This window comes from Toxorhynchites rutilus, chromosome 3, assembly GCF_029784135.1.
Source record: "Toxorhynchites rutilus septentrionalis strain SRP chromosome 3, ASM2978413v1, whole genome shotgun sequence".
NCBI classification, from domain to species: domain Eukaryota; kingdom Metazoa; phylum Arthropoda; class Insecta; order Diptera; family Culicidae; genus Toxorhynchites; species Toxorhynchites rutilus.
In genome coordinates this window covers 251,688,422-251,701,721 of record NC_073746.1, presented here as the reverse complement: position 1 = coordinate 251,701,721, position 13,300 = coordinate 251,688,422, and the positions used below count along the sequence as shown (strand labels likewise).

General features: G+C 40.1%; 1 protein-coding gene across 2 annotated transcripts in view; it reads left to right on the top strand.

Moving 5' to 3' along the window:
• The window catches only part of LOC129776167 (phosphatidylinositol transfer protein alpha isoform), a 56,319-nt gene that overhangs the window by 25,770 nt on the left and 17,249 nt on the right, over window positions 1–13,300 (top strand). For both annotated transcript variants that reach the window (XM_055781638.1, XM_055781639.1), the window contains exon 2: window positions 2,937–2,967. In XM_055781638.1, the coding sequence (XP_055637613.1) occupies window positions 2,937–2,967 (31 nt within the window). The remainder of the gene's footprint in view (window positions 1–2,936; window positions 2,968–13,300) is intronic.

Genomic DNA, 13,300 nt, shown 5'->3' with positions numbered 1-13,300 from the left:
AGTCTGAAAAAATCTGTAGAAATACAGACTATTCTGTAGATATGGTAACCCTGCTTACAATAAGTCATGCTAAATAAATAAAACCGTCTAAAAGTATAGTATAAAAACTATATTATTTATGTTTTTGATTTTGACGTAGGACTACGTCTTTCATTTCTATACCGGGGTGTAAAATCAAAGTTTCGAAAACGAAAGCGTTACGCCGGAGACCGAGATTTTGAGCGTTAATAGCTCCTAAACAACTGAACGAAATAGTATGATAAACACTTCATTCGAAAGATAAAATGTCTACGCGTTATATACTTGTTACTTTTTGATCCGGAAACTTGTTCCAATAGTCTTAAAATTGCCTTCAAAACAGGCTTTTGAAATCACCAATCGGTATATAAGCGAGTGCCGCTCGGAAATCCACTCAGTTCGAATTGAACAGCGATGGGAGCATGTTGTCGCTGTTGTGGTGAAGCTTTTCGTTTATCATGAAAGCGCGGATGAACGGTGTCACCAAGAGCCTGTTTGTGCACCTTAGGCCATCAGGAGGAGAGTGATGCCACAAACGGTTCCCCGGGAAGAGATCGGAGCAGCCGCCACACACACATACACGCGCGGAACTCTTCGTTTGGATGCCATTCAGCATCGAGAAAATTCCGGAAAGATTCAATTGTTGCTGAAAAATAATCTGCCAGTTCCCCTGGGAATTGAAAAATACATTCATGCGAAAGAGTTTATTTTAATGTTTTCTATCCATGTAACACTGCGACCAAATATTTTTCAATTAAGTGCTATTAACAGGTGGTTATCGAGTTAGCATTAACCACTGGTGGGCTTCGAGTATCGAGGAAAATCTGGAAAGAACTAATCGTTGCTGATAAATACTCTGCCAGTTCCCCTGGGAATTGAAAAATACATTGATGCGAAATGTTTTCTAACCATATAACACTGCAACCAAATACATTTGGTTTTGTGATTTTTCAATCAATCGCAATTAACAGGAAAGCTTCTGAAAATTATTCTTCCCCATCAGTAGAAAATTTTCGTATCCAATATTGTATGCGCGCGCAACGGAAAATGTTTCGCATCGCGAAAAACATATAATTTTCAATCGATTATTGCTCAGTCGCCGAAAGTTTCAAACTCAGAGAGTTCATTCCCCTCTAGTTTGCCTTCCAAATTGCCATCGTAAACCACACCTTCTCTCTATTCAATCACGCACAAAAAGCATACTTAAGCGATTTACTGGTAGTGAAACGGAATCATTTTTCGTGAGGACATCGACAAGACAACATCGTTATTGAACGAGCTGAATTAGCGGAACGAGCTGGACGAGCTGGACGGCGAGGGATCGAGGGATTCATCACCTGGCCTGACCTGACACGCATTCAATTTGTTTGGAACTGTGAGAGAGCGCAGAAAAGCCGATTTATCAGAAGAAGAAAAGACGACCGAGAGAGTATCAGCACCGAAAAACGATTCCATTTGAGATATCGAAGCAGCCGCCATACACACATATAAATACGTGCGGAACTTCTTTCGTTTAAATTCCATCCAGCATCGAGAAGATTACGGAAAGATATTATCGTTGCTGAAAAATAATCTGCCAGTTCCCCTGGGAATTGAAGAATACATTCATGCGAAAGAGTTTTTTTTAAATGTTTTCTAACATATAACGCTGCGACCAAATACATTTGGTCTTGTGATTTTTCAATCAAGTGCAATTAACAGGTTGTTATCGAGTTAGTATTAACCACTGGTGGTGGACTTCGGGAAGAATCCGGAAAGATATGGCTGCTGCAAAATGATCTGCCAGTTCCCCTTGGCATTGAAAATAACATGCAAGCGAAAGAGTTTATTTTAATGTTTTCTAAACATATAACACTGTGACCAATTACATTTGGTTCTGTGATTTATAATATCCGTAGGATATTTTCGTATCCAATATTGGATGCATAAAACATTGTACCTCCAACGTAACGCTCTCGTTTTCGAAGTCCCCCAAATATTCATTTATTCATTCATTTAGAATGGATTCAGATTCGACTTCAAACAAATGATCACTAAATCAACGATAGTCCTACGTCACCGTTGCGGTTATACCATAGATATAACCCACTTCCTGTTTTTTTCATTCTACGTATCCCATACTTACATTTAGGTGCCTATTCTATCAAATTCCGTTTAAAAATCCTATTCAAATTGAACGAGAAAAGTGTCACCCACATCTTGGTGATGGGGCCTCCCAGGAAATCACCCGTCACCCAGATCTGGGTGACGGGCCGATCAAAGTGTTCAATAATATAGCAGAGACCTTCGAATAAATTGAGATTACGAACGCTTACACAAAATAAATGAATATAATGCTTTTGGTGTTCCATCTTTTGACTCATCAACGTAATTTTTTACCTACCTGTACCTGAACCAATTATAGCGGTCACAGAGTAAGCGATGTTATGACATTATTTCTGCCGTGAATCGGCGAAACACTTGTTGGTGCAACAACTTGTTGCTGTTACAGCGTTAACGATAGCTTATATCAATTCAACCACAAATTGGAAGATAACACTGCCTCTAGGCACAGTCCGCTCAACAGCTGGGCGAAATTATGAGCACATCAAGGAAGAAGAACAATAGAATTGGTTGGCGACTTTATCAATATTTCGCTAGTTTTTTTTTATGTCGTTGTTAGGTGGCAACACTAATACTGCTATAAAGAGGTGCCATTAAATCAAAGTGCAAATAGAACAATCCTGTTTGAACATCATGTTTTGATTCTAATCTAGGGCGCACTTCTAGAAAAAAAGTAACTTTTCATAATACAACTCTTCACGATAAAATTTCACCGCCGGATGAAACATGTTTAGCCTGGGTGTGCTATTAATTAAAATTTAAATAACAACAAAATTTCAAATTTTACTTATCTTTTTATTATTCTCTCTTTCTAGCCGGGTAACGCTACCACTGACAGTTGAGGAGGTAAGTTCTGATGTTGTATGTAACCATTTCTCATCTGGTATTTTTCATTTGCCGTAAGGTAAATGTGTACCAATTCGTCCTGGCGAGGTATTAGCTGAAGAAGCATTTGTATGTATGATGTTTGCGCTTCAAGGGACTTCCCTTCGTGTTTGTTTCCCACAGTGACCTTCTGGGAACATCCAGTTTTTTTTTGATAATATCATGGATATTATAACATACGTTATTTCGATGATGATGATTGCAGAACTAGAGCTCATGGTTTGGATATCTAAGAGTAGTCCGTGACAAAATATGAAATGATTAGAGAGTTGTGTCGTGGACCGCATTGTTGACGTAGGATTACAAAATTTTAAGATAATTCAAATTTCATGTAGAAAAAGCTGAAGATTGGTTGCTTCATGATTAATTTTTGCCGTCGCCAGAACAATATAGAACCTGTGCGAATATCGAAATTTTTATCCTTATTGTTTTTTTGTTTTATAGAGTTTATCACCTCTAGCCTTCAAAAAGGTCAATTATTAAAATCAAAACCAACCAGCTAACACGGTGGTCTTTTTCGCAGCTGACACACTACGTTCATAGACTATTACATATTTTTCCCACCAACATCATTGTCTCACATTTCTCATAAACAAAACACAACACTGTGTTATACATATCAACAAAACTTTGACAATACGTAAAAACAACAATATTCGCCTGTCATGCAAAAATATACAAGCGCTCTCCATTGGACGACACGAAAACTGACACGATGCATAATTTAATCGAGCCCCTACCTCGGATTTGATATTTTGAACAAAAATTATAGGTAGATTATATCTCTGATATAACCGCAAGGTAGACGTAGGACTACCGTTTGCTTAGTAATCATTTGTTTGAAGTTGCATCTGAATCAATTCTCAATGAATGAATGAATGGATATTTTTAAAGCTTGTTGAACATGCTTCTTGTAAGTGCGTTTGTAAATGTGTGAGTGGATGGGTATATGTATTGAATTATAACTGATACAGGGAAATACATAAAGTTTGAACTGGATGGTGGTTCTGAAAAGGATCGAAGGGTTTGCGTGACTTTGTAGAAACAACTGAGGATGGTTGACATGATTTATTCTTATTCTCGTAGGAACAATATACGAGATTTGTGTTCTTCTTGCCAGTATGTATCTCTTCTTCTAAACATTTCTTTGCCGCTACAGGCGATTTTATATTAGTTCCACCACCACCATTATATATCTTTTTTTATCCCATTTATTTATTTATTAGGCTCATTAGCAGTTTAGCTGTAACAGACCCTGGTTTTTATGTTGCTATAAATTGTAAATTATACAGTAGTAGTAGCGATTTAGGCGTTAGGTTTTCTGTTCCATTACATTATGGTAAATTACACAGTAGTAGTCATTTAGGCGTAAGGGTATTCTTTCTCTCCTTCCATTGTTCAGCAGACCGGACAGCGGAGACAGTTGATATTGATCATTGTTGGGTTATTAATAGTACAGCAGCCCGATGTTCTTGCAGAGCAGAGCAGTTGTATGGATGAATCGATCTTTGTTCCACCGTGGATCGATCTCCATCGCTGATGATGGTTGCGTGGACGTAATTATTCTATAACAACACAAAGATGGTCAATTGAGGGCCCTGAGTTTGAACTCACGATCGATCGCTCAGTAAGTGAACGTGTAACCAAGTGGCTACGAAGACCCCCAAGCCTTTAAATATCTTTGACAACGTATAAAACCAACAACGCTCACGTGCATTTCAATCATTCACAAGCACTGCACCTAATGGTATGAAAACCAATGATGTACGGAATCCATAAAAACTTCCACACCAATTTACTCAAAGTTTTTAACGTTGGAATAATCATTAAACATTAACTTAACCAGAATGATCCTTTCCATAGCTAACTAATCTATAGTGAAGTTTGCGGCAAACCAGCAGTCCACCAGAACCTCCAGTACAAGAATCGATTCCTTATTCTAGAAATACCTAGCGTAAATTATATCTCCACTAATTCGAATCAACGATCGATTTAACCATTCGTGAACATTCAACATTGGTACTGTTGCTTGCGTCAAGCAAGGCTGTTTCTTTCACATTGTAAATATTCTCTATCCCTACCCGTGATATGAAACATTACGTATTGTTCGCATTATCTATCGTCAGAGGCGACGCGTGACCAACTGTGCTACCTGTTCAATTTCATTTGCAACATTAAAACAACAGTATTGCGATGGCAGATTTTAACATTTTTATTTCTCAACATTTATCTATACAGTAAAACCAGTTTTTGTGCGGTTTTTTATGCGATTTTTTTTGTGCGACTTTTTTTGCGCAGTATTTGAAAAAAATGAAGTCATCGATCATTTTTTTACTATCCTTGATATGTATTTTATCGCTCTACATAGGGACTGTGTCAGTTAATTCCCATTCTCATGTTTTGTTTTGTTTGTTTTAAGGTGTCGTAGGAGCTTATTGACATGATTAAAGAGTTGATTTTATGATCTGCGCAAGTGAGTAGGCCGCTTATGAAATGGAAAAAAGGAAATCGAATTTTTTTTTTTTATTAATCCGTTTATTTTTACAGGCTCAGTTACATAAGTTTAAAGGAGCCAAACTCTTAACTATATTTCAACTAGCATATATCAACATGTTGTTTCCTTAATTCTATGGTTAATGAAATAGGAAACCGATTACTCGCGGTCGACTCGAGTTTAGAAGGGTGACACATTTTCATTAGGAAAAGGATGGGATGTGAGGAGATGTGTGTTTACACTCGCACTCATATTCACATTCACATTCTCATTCACACTGACACTTCACACTCAATTCTTAAAACTATCCTTACATCTAATATGTATTTATAATTTAACTTATTCTAATGTTAGTAGGAAGGGAACCGATAGCTCGCGAAGGACGAAAAGGAGGGGAAAAGGATGTATGATCAATCACACTCGAAGATCGATAGCTTTATGGAAAACATATATTTGGGCCGAGCCAACACATCTCTCACCGGCACATTGGACTGCTTTCCTCCAGCCCGAAGGGAGTTTTCTAAATTCGATCTGGCGACAAGATACAACTCGCACGACCAAACAACGTGTTCGATGTCGTGGTAACCATGGCCACAACCGCAGAGATTGCTGTCGGCAAGATTAAAACGAAAAAGCAGCGCGTCTAACGAACAGTGATTGGACATGAGTCGGGAGAAGGTGCGAATAAAGTCCCGACTCAAGTCCAGACTTTTGTACCACGGATTGAGGCTAACCTTAGGGATAATTGAGTGGAGCCACCGGCCCAATTCATCTTCGTTCCATTTGCGTTGCCAGTTAACGATGGTATTTTTACGAACTAAAGAATAAAATTCATTGAAGGCGATTTTTTTTTATTAAATCGTTTATTTTTACAGGCTCAGTTACATAAGTTTAAAGGAGCCAAACTCCTGACTGTATTGTTACAAGTATATATAAACATTTTTCCTTAATTCTAATGTTAATGGTGTAGAAAACCGATTACTCGCGGTCTACTCGAGTTTAGAAGGGTGACATATTTTCTTCAGGAAAAGGAAGGGATAAAAGTATATGTTAACAATGTTCACTCTCACATTCACACTCACATTCATTACACTCAATTCTTAAGCCTATCTTATATCTAATATGTATTTACATTTCACCTTATTCTATTCTTAATGAGAAGGGATTTGATTTCTCGCGAAGGAAAAGGAAAAGGAGAATATAAGGATATAAGGACAATCAGACACGAAGATCGATAACTTTTAGGAAGACATATATTTGGGACATGTAATCAAGGTCTAAACCAGCCAACACATCTCTCACCGGCACATTGGGCTGCCTTCCTCTAGCCCGAAGAGAGTTTTCTAAATTCGATCTGGCAACAAGATACTCCTCGCACGACCAAACAACGTGTTCGATGTCGTGGTAACCTTGGCCACAGGCACAGATATTGCTGTCGGCGAGATCAAAACGAAAGAGTAGCGCGTTTAACGAACAGTGATTGGACATGAGTCGGGAGAAGGTGCGAATAAAGTCCCGACTCAAGCCCAGACTTTTGAACCATGGTTTGTGGCTAACCTTAGGGATAATTGAGCGGAGCCACCGGCCCAATTCATCTTCGTTCCATTTGCGTTGCCAGTTAACAATGGTATTTTTACGAACTAAAGAATAAAATTCATTGAAGGCGATTTGACGCTGATAAATTTCGCCTTCAATTGCACCTACCTTTGCTAATGAGTCAGCCCTCTCATTACCCGGAATTGAGCAATGTGAAGGGACCCAGACAAAGGTAATGACATAACAGCGTCTGGATAAAGCACTCAAAATTTCTCGTATTCTCTCAAGGAAGTACGGCGAGTGCTTTTCCGGCCTCACTGAACGGATAGCTTCGACAGAGCTCAGACTATCCGTTACAATGTAATAGTGTTCAACAGGTCGTGAGGCGACGCTGTCCAGCGCCCAGTGTATTGCTGCCAATTCAGCAATATACACTGAGCAATGATACTGAAGACTGTGTGAGGTGCTAAAAAAATTGTTGAACACTCCAAATCCTGTGGACTCATTCATAGAGGACCCATCAGTAAAGTACATATTATCACAATTGACACGCCCATACTTTGCTTCGAAAATCGTAGGAACGATCCCCGATCGATGATAATCTGGAATTCCATGGATATCCTGCTTCATGGACAGATCAAAATGCACAGAGGAATTGATGTAGTCAGGAAAACAAACACGGTTGGGAATATACGAAGAAGGATCAACCTGCATGGAGACGAATTCATGAATCCAGAATGAAAATTTAGCTCGATCAGCTGCTCAAAATTTCCGATCACCAATGGGTTCATAACCTTACACCGGATGAGGAACCGAAGAGATAATAAATTGAAGCGATCTTTTAGTGGGAGTACGCCTGCCAAACCCTCGAGGCTCATGGTATGCGTTGAGGGCATACATCCCAACGCAATACGGAGACAAAGTTACTGAATTCGCTCGAGTTTAATGAGGTGTGTTTTGGCAGCTGATTGAAAACAGAAACTGCCATACTCTATCACTGAGAGAATAGTTGTTCGATACAACATAATAAGATCCTCGGGATGGGCTCCCCACCAGGTGCCGGTAATTGTACGGAGAAAGTTTATTCTTTGTTGACATTTTTTACTCAGATACCTAATATGGGCCCCCAAGTACATTTGGAGTCGAACCAGACCCCAAGATACTTGAAAGACATAGCATGAGTGATCGGTTTACCCAAAAGTTGAAGCTTTGGTTTTGCTGGTCTATGCTTCCTAGAAAAAACTACCATCTCTGTTTTCTCCGTGAAGAATTCGATCCCTAGCCCAATGGCCCAGGTTGAAAAATTGTTCAAAGTATCTTGTAAGGGTCCTTGCAGGTCGGATTCGTTTGATCCTACGACAGACACCACTCCATCATCTGCAAGTTGTCTTAGGCTGCAATTTTGTGTAAGGCAATTGTCGATGTCGCTTACATAGAAGTTGTACAAAAGGGGGCTTAAACATGAGCCCTGGCCATGTAGGAGACCCGACTTACTGTCGAATCCCCGTGAGAAAAATTCAAATGTTTCTCACAAAGCAAGTTATATAACATATTATTCAATAGAGGCGGCAGACCCCGAGAGTATAATTTGTCTGACAGGACCTCTATTGAAACTGAATCAAAGGCCCCCTTTATGTCCAAGAATACTGAAGCCATTTGTTTTTTTTCGGCGTAAGCCATTTGAATTTCTGAAGAAAGCAACGCAAGACAATCATTCGTCCCCTTGCTCCTGCGGAACCCATATTGTGTATCTGAGAGTAGGCCATTTTCTCCAACAATTTCCGTATACAAGACAGCATTGCTATTGGGCGGTACGAATTGAAGTCGGACGCGGGTTTTCCGGGTTTTTGAATAGCTATAACTCGTACTTGTCTCCAATCATCTGGAACAATATTATGTTCCAGAAACCGATTGAATAAATTCAACAAGCGATGTTTCGCCACATCAGGGAGGTTTTTCAACAAGTTGAACTTAATTCGATCCGATCCCGGAGCAGAATTGTTACATGAAAGGAGAGCAAGAGAGAATTCTACCATCGAAAACTCAGAATCAAGATCGCACCTATCTTGTGGTATATCTCGAACAATTTTTTGCACGGGAGCGGAATCGGGACAAACCTTTCGTGCAAAATTAAAAATCCATCGATGTGAATATTCTTCGCTTTCATTCGATGAAGAGCGATTTCTCATGTTTCGAGCCACTTTCCATAATTTTTTCATTGACGTTTCTCGTGACAAACCTCCTACGAAATTTCGCCAATAAGCGCGTTTTTTCCCTTTGATCAAATTTTTGAACTGATACTCAAGGGCTAAATACGTTTGAAAATTTTCAGGAGTTCCACGTTTCCGAAAAGCTTTAAATGCATTCGATTTTTCTACATAAAGCTTGGAACATTGGCTATTCCACCATAGATTGGGAGGCCTTCGGGAAATGGTGGAACCTGGAATGGGTTTCGTTTGAGCGCGAACCGCGCTGTCATAGATCAAACGAGAAAGGAAGTTATACTCCTCCAATGGAGGTAAACCATCTCTGGAATTGATGGCTAGAGTAATCGCGTCCGCATATTTTTTCCAGTCAATGTGTCTTGTGAGGTCATATGCCATGTTTATAGATTCAGAAGAATTTCTCTCATCAAAATTTTGATGGAAATTTTGATTGGCAAGTGATCACTACCGTTGGGGTCCTGGATTACATTCCACTTGCAATCTAACGATAGTGAATTCGAGCAAAGCGAGAGGTCAAGAGCACTTGGGTTAGCAGGAGGTTTAGGTACACGTGTTGTTTCCCCAGTGTTCAAAACGGTCATATTGAAGCTGTTACAAAGGTCATATATCAACAATGAACGATTGTCGTCGTACTGTTCCCCCCAGGCAGTTCCGTGAGAGTTGAAGTCTCCCAAGATCAATCGTGGCTCAGGAAGGAGTGAGCACATGCCAACAAGTTGCTTGCGGCTAACCGCAGCTCTCGGAGGCCAATACAAGCTGACAATACAGAGGTCTTTGCCTCTGATGTTTGCATGACAAGCAACAGCTTCAATCCCTTCAATAGGTGGAAGGTCAATTCGAAAAAATGAGTGGCACTTATTGATCCCCAATAGCACCCCTCCGTATCTGTCATCACGGTCCAAGCGTATAATATTGAAATCATGGAAAGAGATCATCTCGCGAAGAAAGCAAAGTTTCGGACAGAGCAAAAACATCACAATTGAACTTATGAATTAATAATTTGAATGTATCCAATTTAGGGATAAGACTACGACAATTCCACTGTAAAACAGTGATATCTCCGACCTCTCTATTTAAATTAGACATCAAGAGAGATAATCATTGCAAGGAGGGGCCATGTTCGCATCAATTGTTGCAAAATTGTCTTTAATACTGGAAGCATTGAAATGACAATGGTTCTGATGGAGTCGGAAACGTTAAAACACTTGAAGATTTGATCCAAAAGGTCAGACAACTTTATAAATCTCGATTGGGAAGTTGAGCTGGACGGAAAAATAGGGACAGTTGGAGTTTTTGATGTCCCCTCGAGTGCTGGGTCGTTCGAAGGTGAACTATTCCCACGGAAGCCAGGAGGAACCTGATTTTGCTTGTCCGCTGCACTCGTTTTTTTAGGCAAGCTAACAGGGGATATCACCGGAGGGACTTGTGATTAAATTTTGGGAGTGGTCACATTTTTGCGCCGGGAATTCCCTTGGAAAATAAACGGTGTACCCCCGTGAGCTGTGTTCGCTTCCATTTCGTCAGCTGGCAACGTGGAAAAGATATTGTGTGAGGAGATTGGATGTAGTTGTTGTTGGGCCTGTGGAGAAGCGCCCTTTAAAATTTCCGCAAAAGTGCGTTTCGAGCGTTCCTTTAAAGAGCGCTTCTGTTTCTCCCAGCGACTCTCGTAAGTTTCACAAGCTGAGAGCTCATGTGGGGTCCCCCCGCAATATGGACACTTATGCTCAGTCGCACTGCAGGATTTGCCCACATGTTGCTCTCCGCAAGTGGCACAGCGCTCCTTGTTGGCGCAGTAGTCTGCTGTGTGACCAACTGACTTGCATTTGTTGCAAGTCATGGGCTTTGGCACGAAGAGACGCAGCGGAAGCCTCAATTTGTTCACCATAACGTAGTCAGGGAGGGCGGAACCAGCAAAAGTTACTCGAAACGAGTCGGACGGCGTGAATTTTGTTTTTCCCTCTTCCTGGGACACTTTTCCTAATTGATGGCAGTCCAAAATTTTAACTTTCGTCAAAGGGAGCTTTTTAAATCTGCCATCTCCCTCTTTTTTATGATGCGCTCGTCAGACCCGTTTCTGTAATCACCCCCGAAATTTCTACGTTATGGCAGGGCACATAGACGCGATATTCTAGTACGAACCTATTGTCGACAACAATCTCGTTAGCTTGCTTCCGATCAGCCACGACAACACGCAGTTTGTTCGGTCGAACCTTTCTAATTTCGACCACGGAGGAATAATTTTTTGTCAGATCTTTCATGATCTGAATGACGTTGAGCGATTTCCCGTTGGGTTTTGGCCGGAAGAAAACAACCCATGGGCCAGATCCAGATGCATCTTCTGGATAGACCTTGACACGAGGAGAGGGGACAACTGAGGGGGAGGACGAGGTCGATTGTTGAGCGGGAGCGGGAACAGTTGGGCTGGGAAGCAAGTTCGGGAGATAATCGGAAGCGGGAGCGGGAGATTGAGGGGGCGAAGTGGAAAAGTTTGCCAATTTTCTTGAAGGGGGCTTGTTGAGGTTGATTAACTCTTCCTCTGAAAAAACATCGTCTGAGGGGGGAACGCGTTTAAGCGACTTCCCAGTAGTTAGTGAGGAGGAAACATCAGATTCAATGTCCATATCAAGAGGATCGCACTCTGCCATTATGGCAGATATACAATTATACTTTTTATTTTTTTTAAATCCTTAACCTAATATATATATATATATATATATATATATATATATATATATATATATATATATATATATATATATATATATATATATATATATATATATATATATATATATATATATATATATAAACTAAAATACTTGAAGCGCACGGTGCGGATGATTTGTAACGGTGCTCCAATCGAACCACGTGATGATCGCTTGGCACAACAGCAATGGTGTATCGCACCACAATACGATGACGATGGAACGGCACACGCTCACAGCGCCCGCAGTGGAGGACTTCTCCCTCCCGCTGGTTGTGATTACTTATCACTTCACTCTCGCAATAAAGAAAACTGACTGCGAAATCAAATGTTGATCATGAATGGAATCATTAGGATTTAGATTATTCTCTTAGGGAAACTTTTTTTATGCAGAAATATCCACCACATAACAAAAAGTTTTGTTTCAAATTGATAAGCCCGATTTTTTTGTGCGGTCCCTATCACCTGCACAAAAACAAGTTTGCCTGTATAACAAAAGAATCCTACGGTCAACTATGAGCGCAAACTTATCAATGATTTCCTCATAAACTAAAGACATCTGCCTTATGTCATAGAGGTAATCTTTTTCCACAGTCAATGATGATCTGCTTTGAGCTCCTCTATAGAAGCAAGGCAAGCCTTGACGTTACGCACAAATTCTACGACGTCTAATTCCTTTTTTTGCAAAATTTGATAAAGAACATCCGTATGTGCAAAAATATTCGCAAAAAGTTTTAGCAGGAATACAATGTTGAACTCAAGCATGAATGCGTGAGGACCTCTGGATGTAGTAAAAGTTTCAGCATCAAAGACACTGTCGCCAAGGTAAATCTCACCCAAACATTCATTGATAGGTTCATAATTCAAATCATCTATTTTTGCTAACATTTGGTATTTTGGTCTCCATAAATTGCTTCGATGTCTCGCTGCGTATTGACGACTGCGAGAAAAATGCTGCAAGAGATAAGATCGTATTGAAAAACCTTGACGTTTTCTTGTTGTTTGTGTACGGGTGAGGCAAAACCAAGTTCAATACGTGTGCGCGACAGTGAATAACCATTGTTTCACCAATGTTTGCACACCAGATTTATTTCCGGACATTACAGTAGTGCCATCATAGCTCTGGGCCATAATTTTGCCAGCATTAAGACCAAAGTACGCAGCTATTTCATCCAAATGTCCGGCCAATGCAGCGGAGGTTTTGAAATGTAAGCAGACATACGTGTACTATATGTACCGGGTTCAAGTTGTCGAATGAACAAAATCGAAAAAAAACGCTTGAATTAAATCAGCAAAACATGAATTTGTTCTTTTATTTATTTGCATCATGCTCGC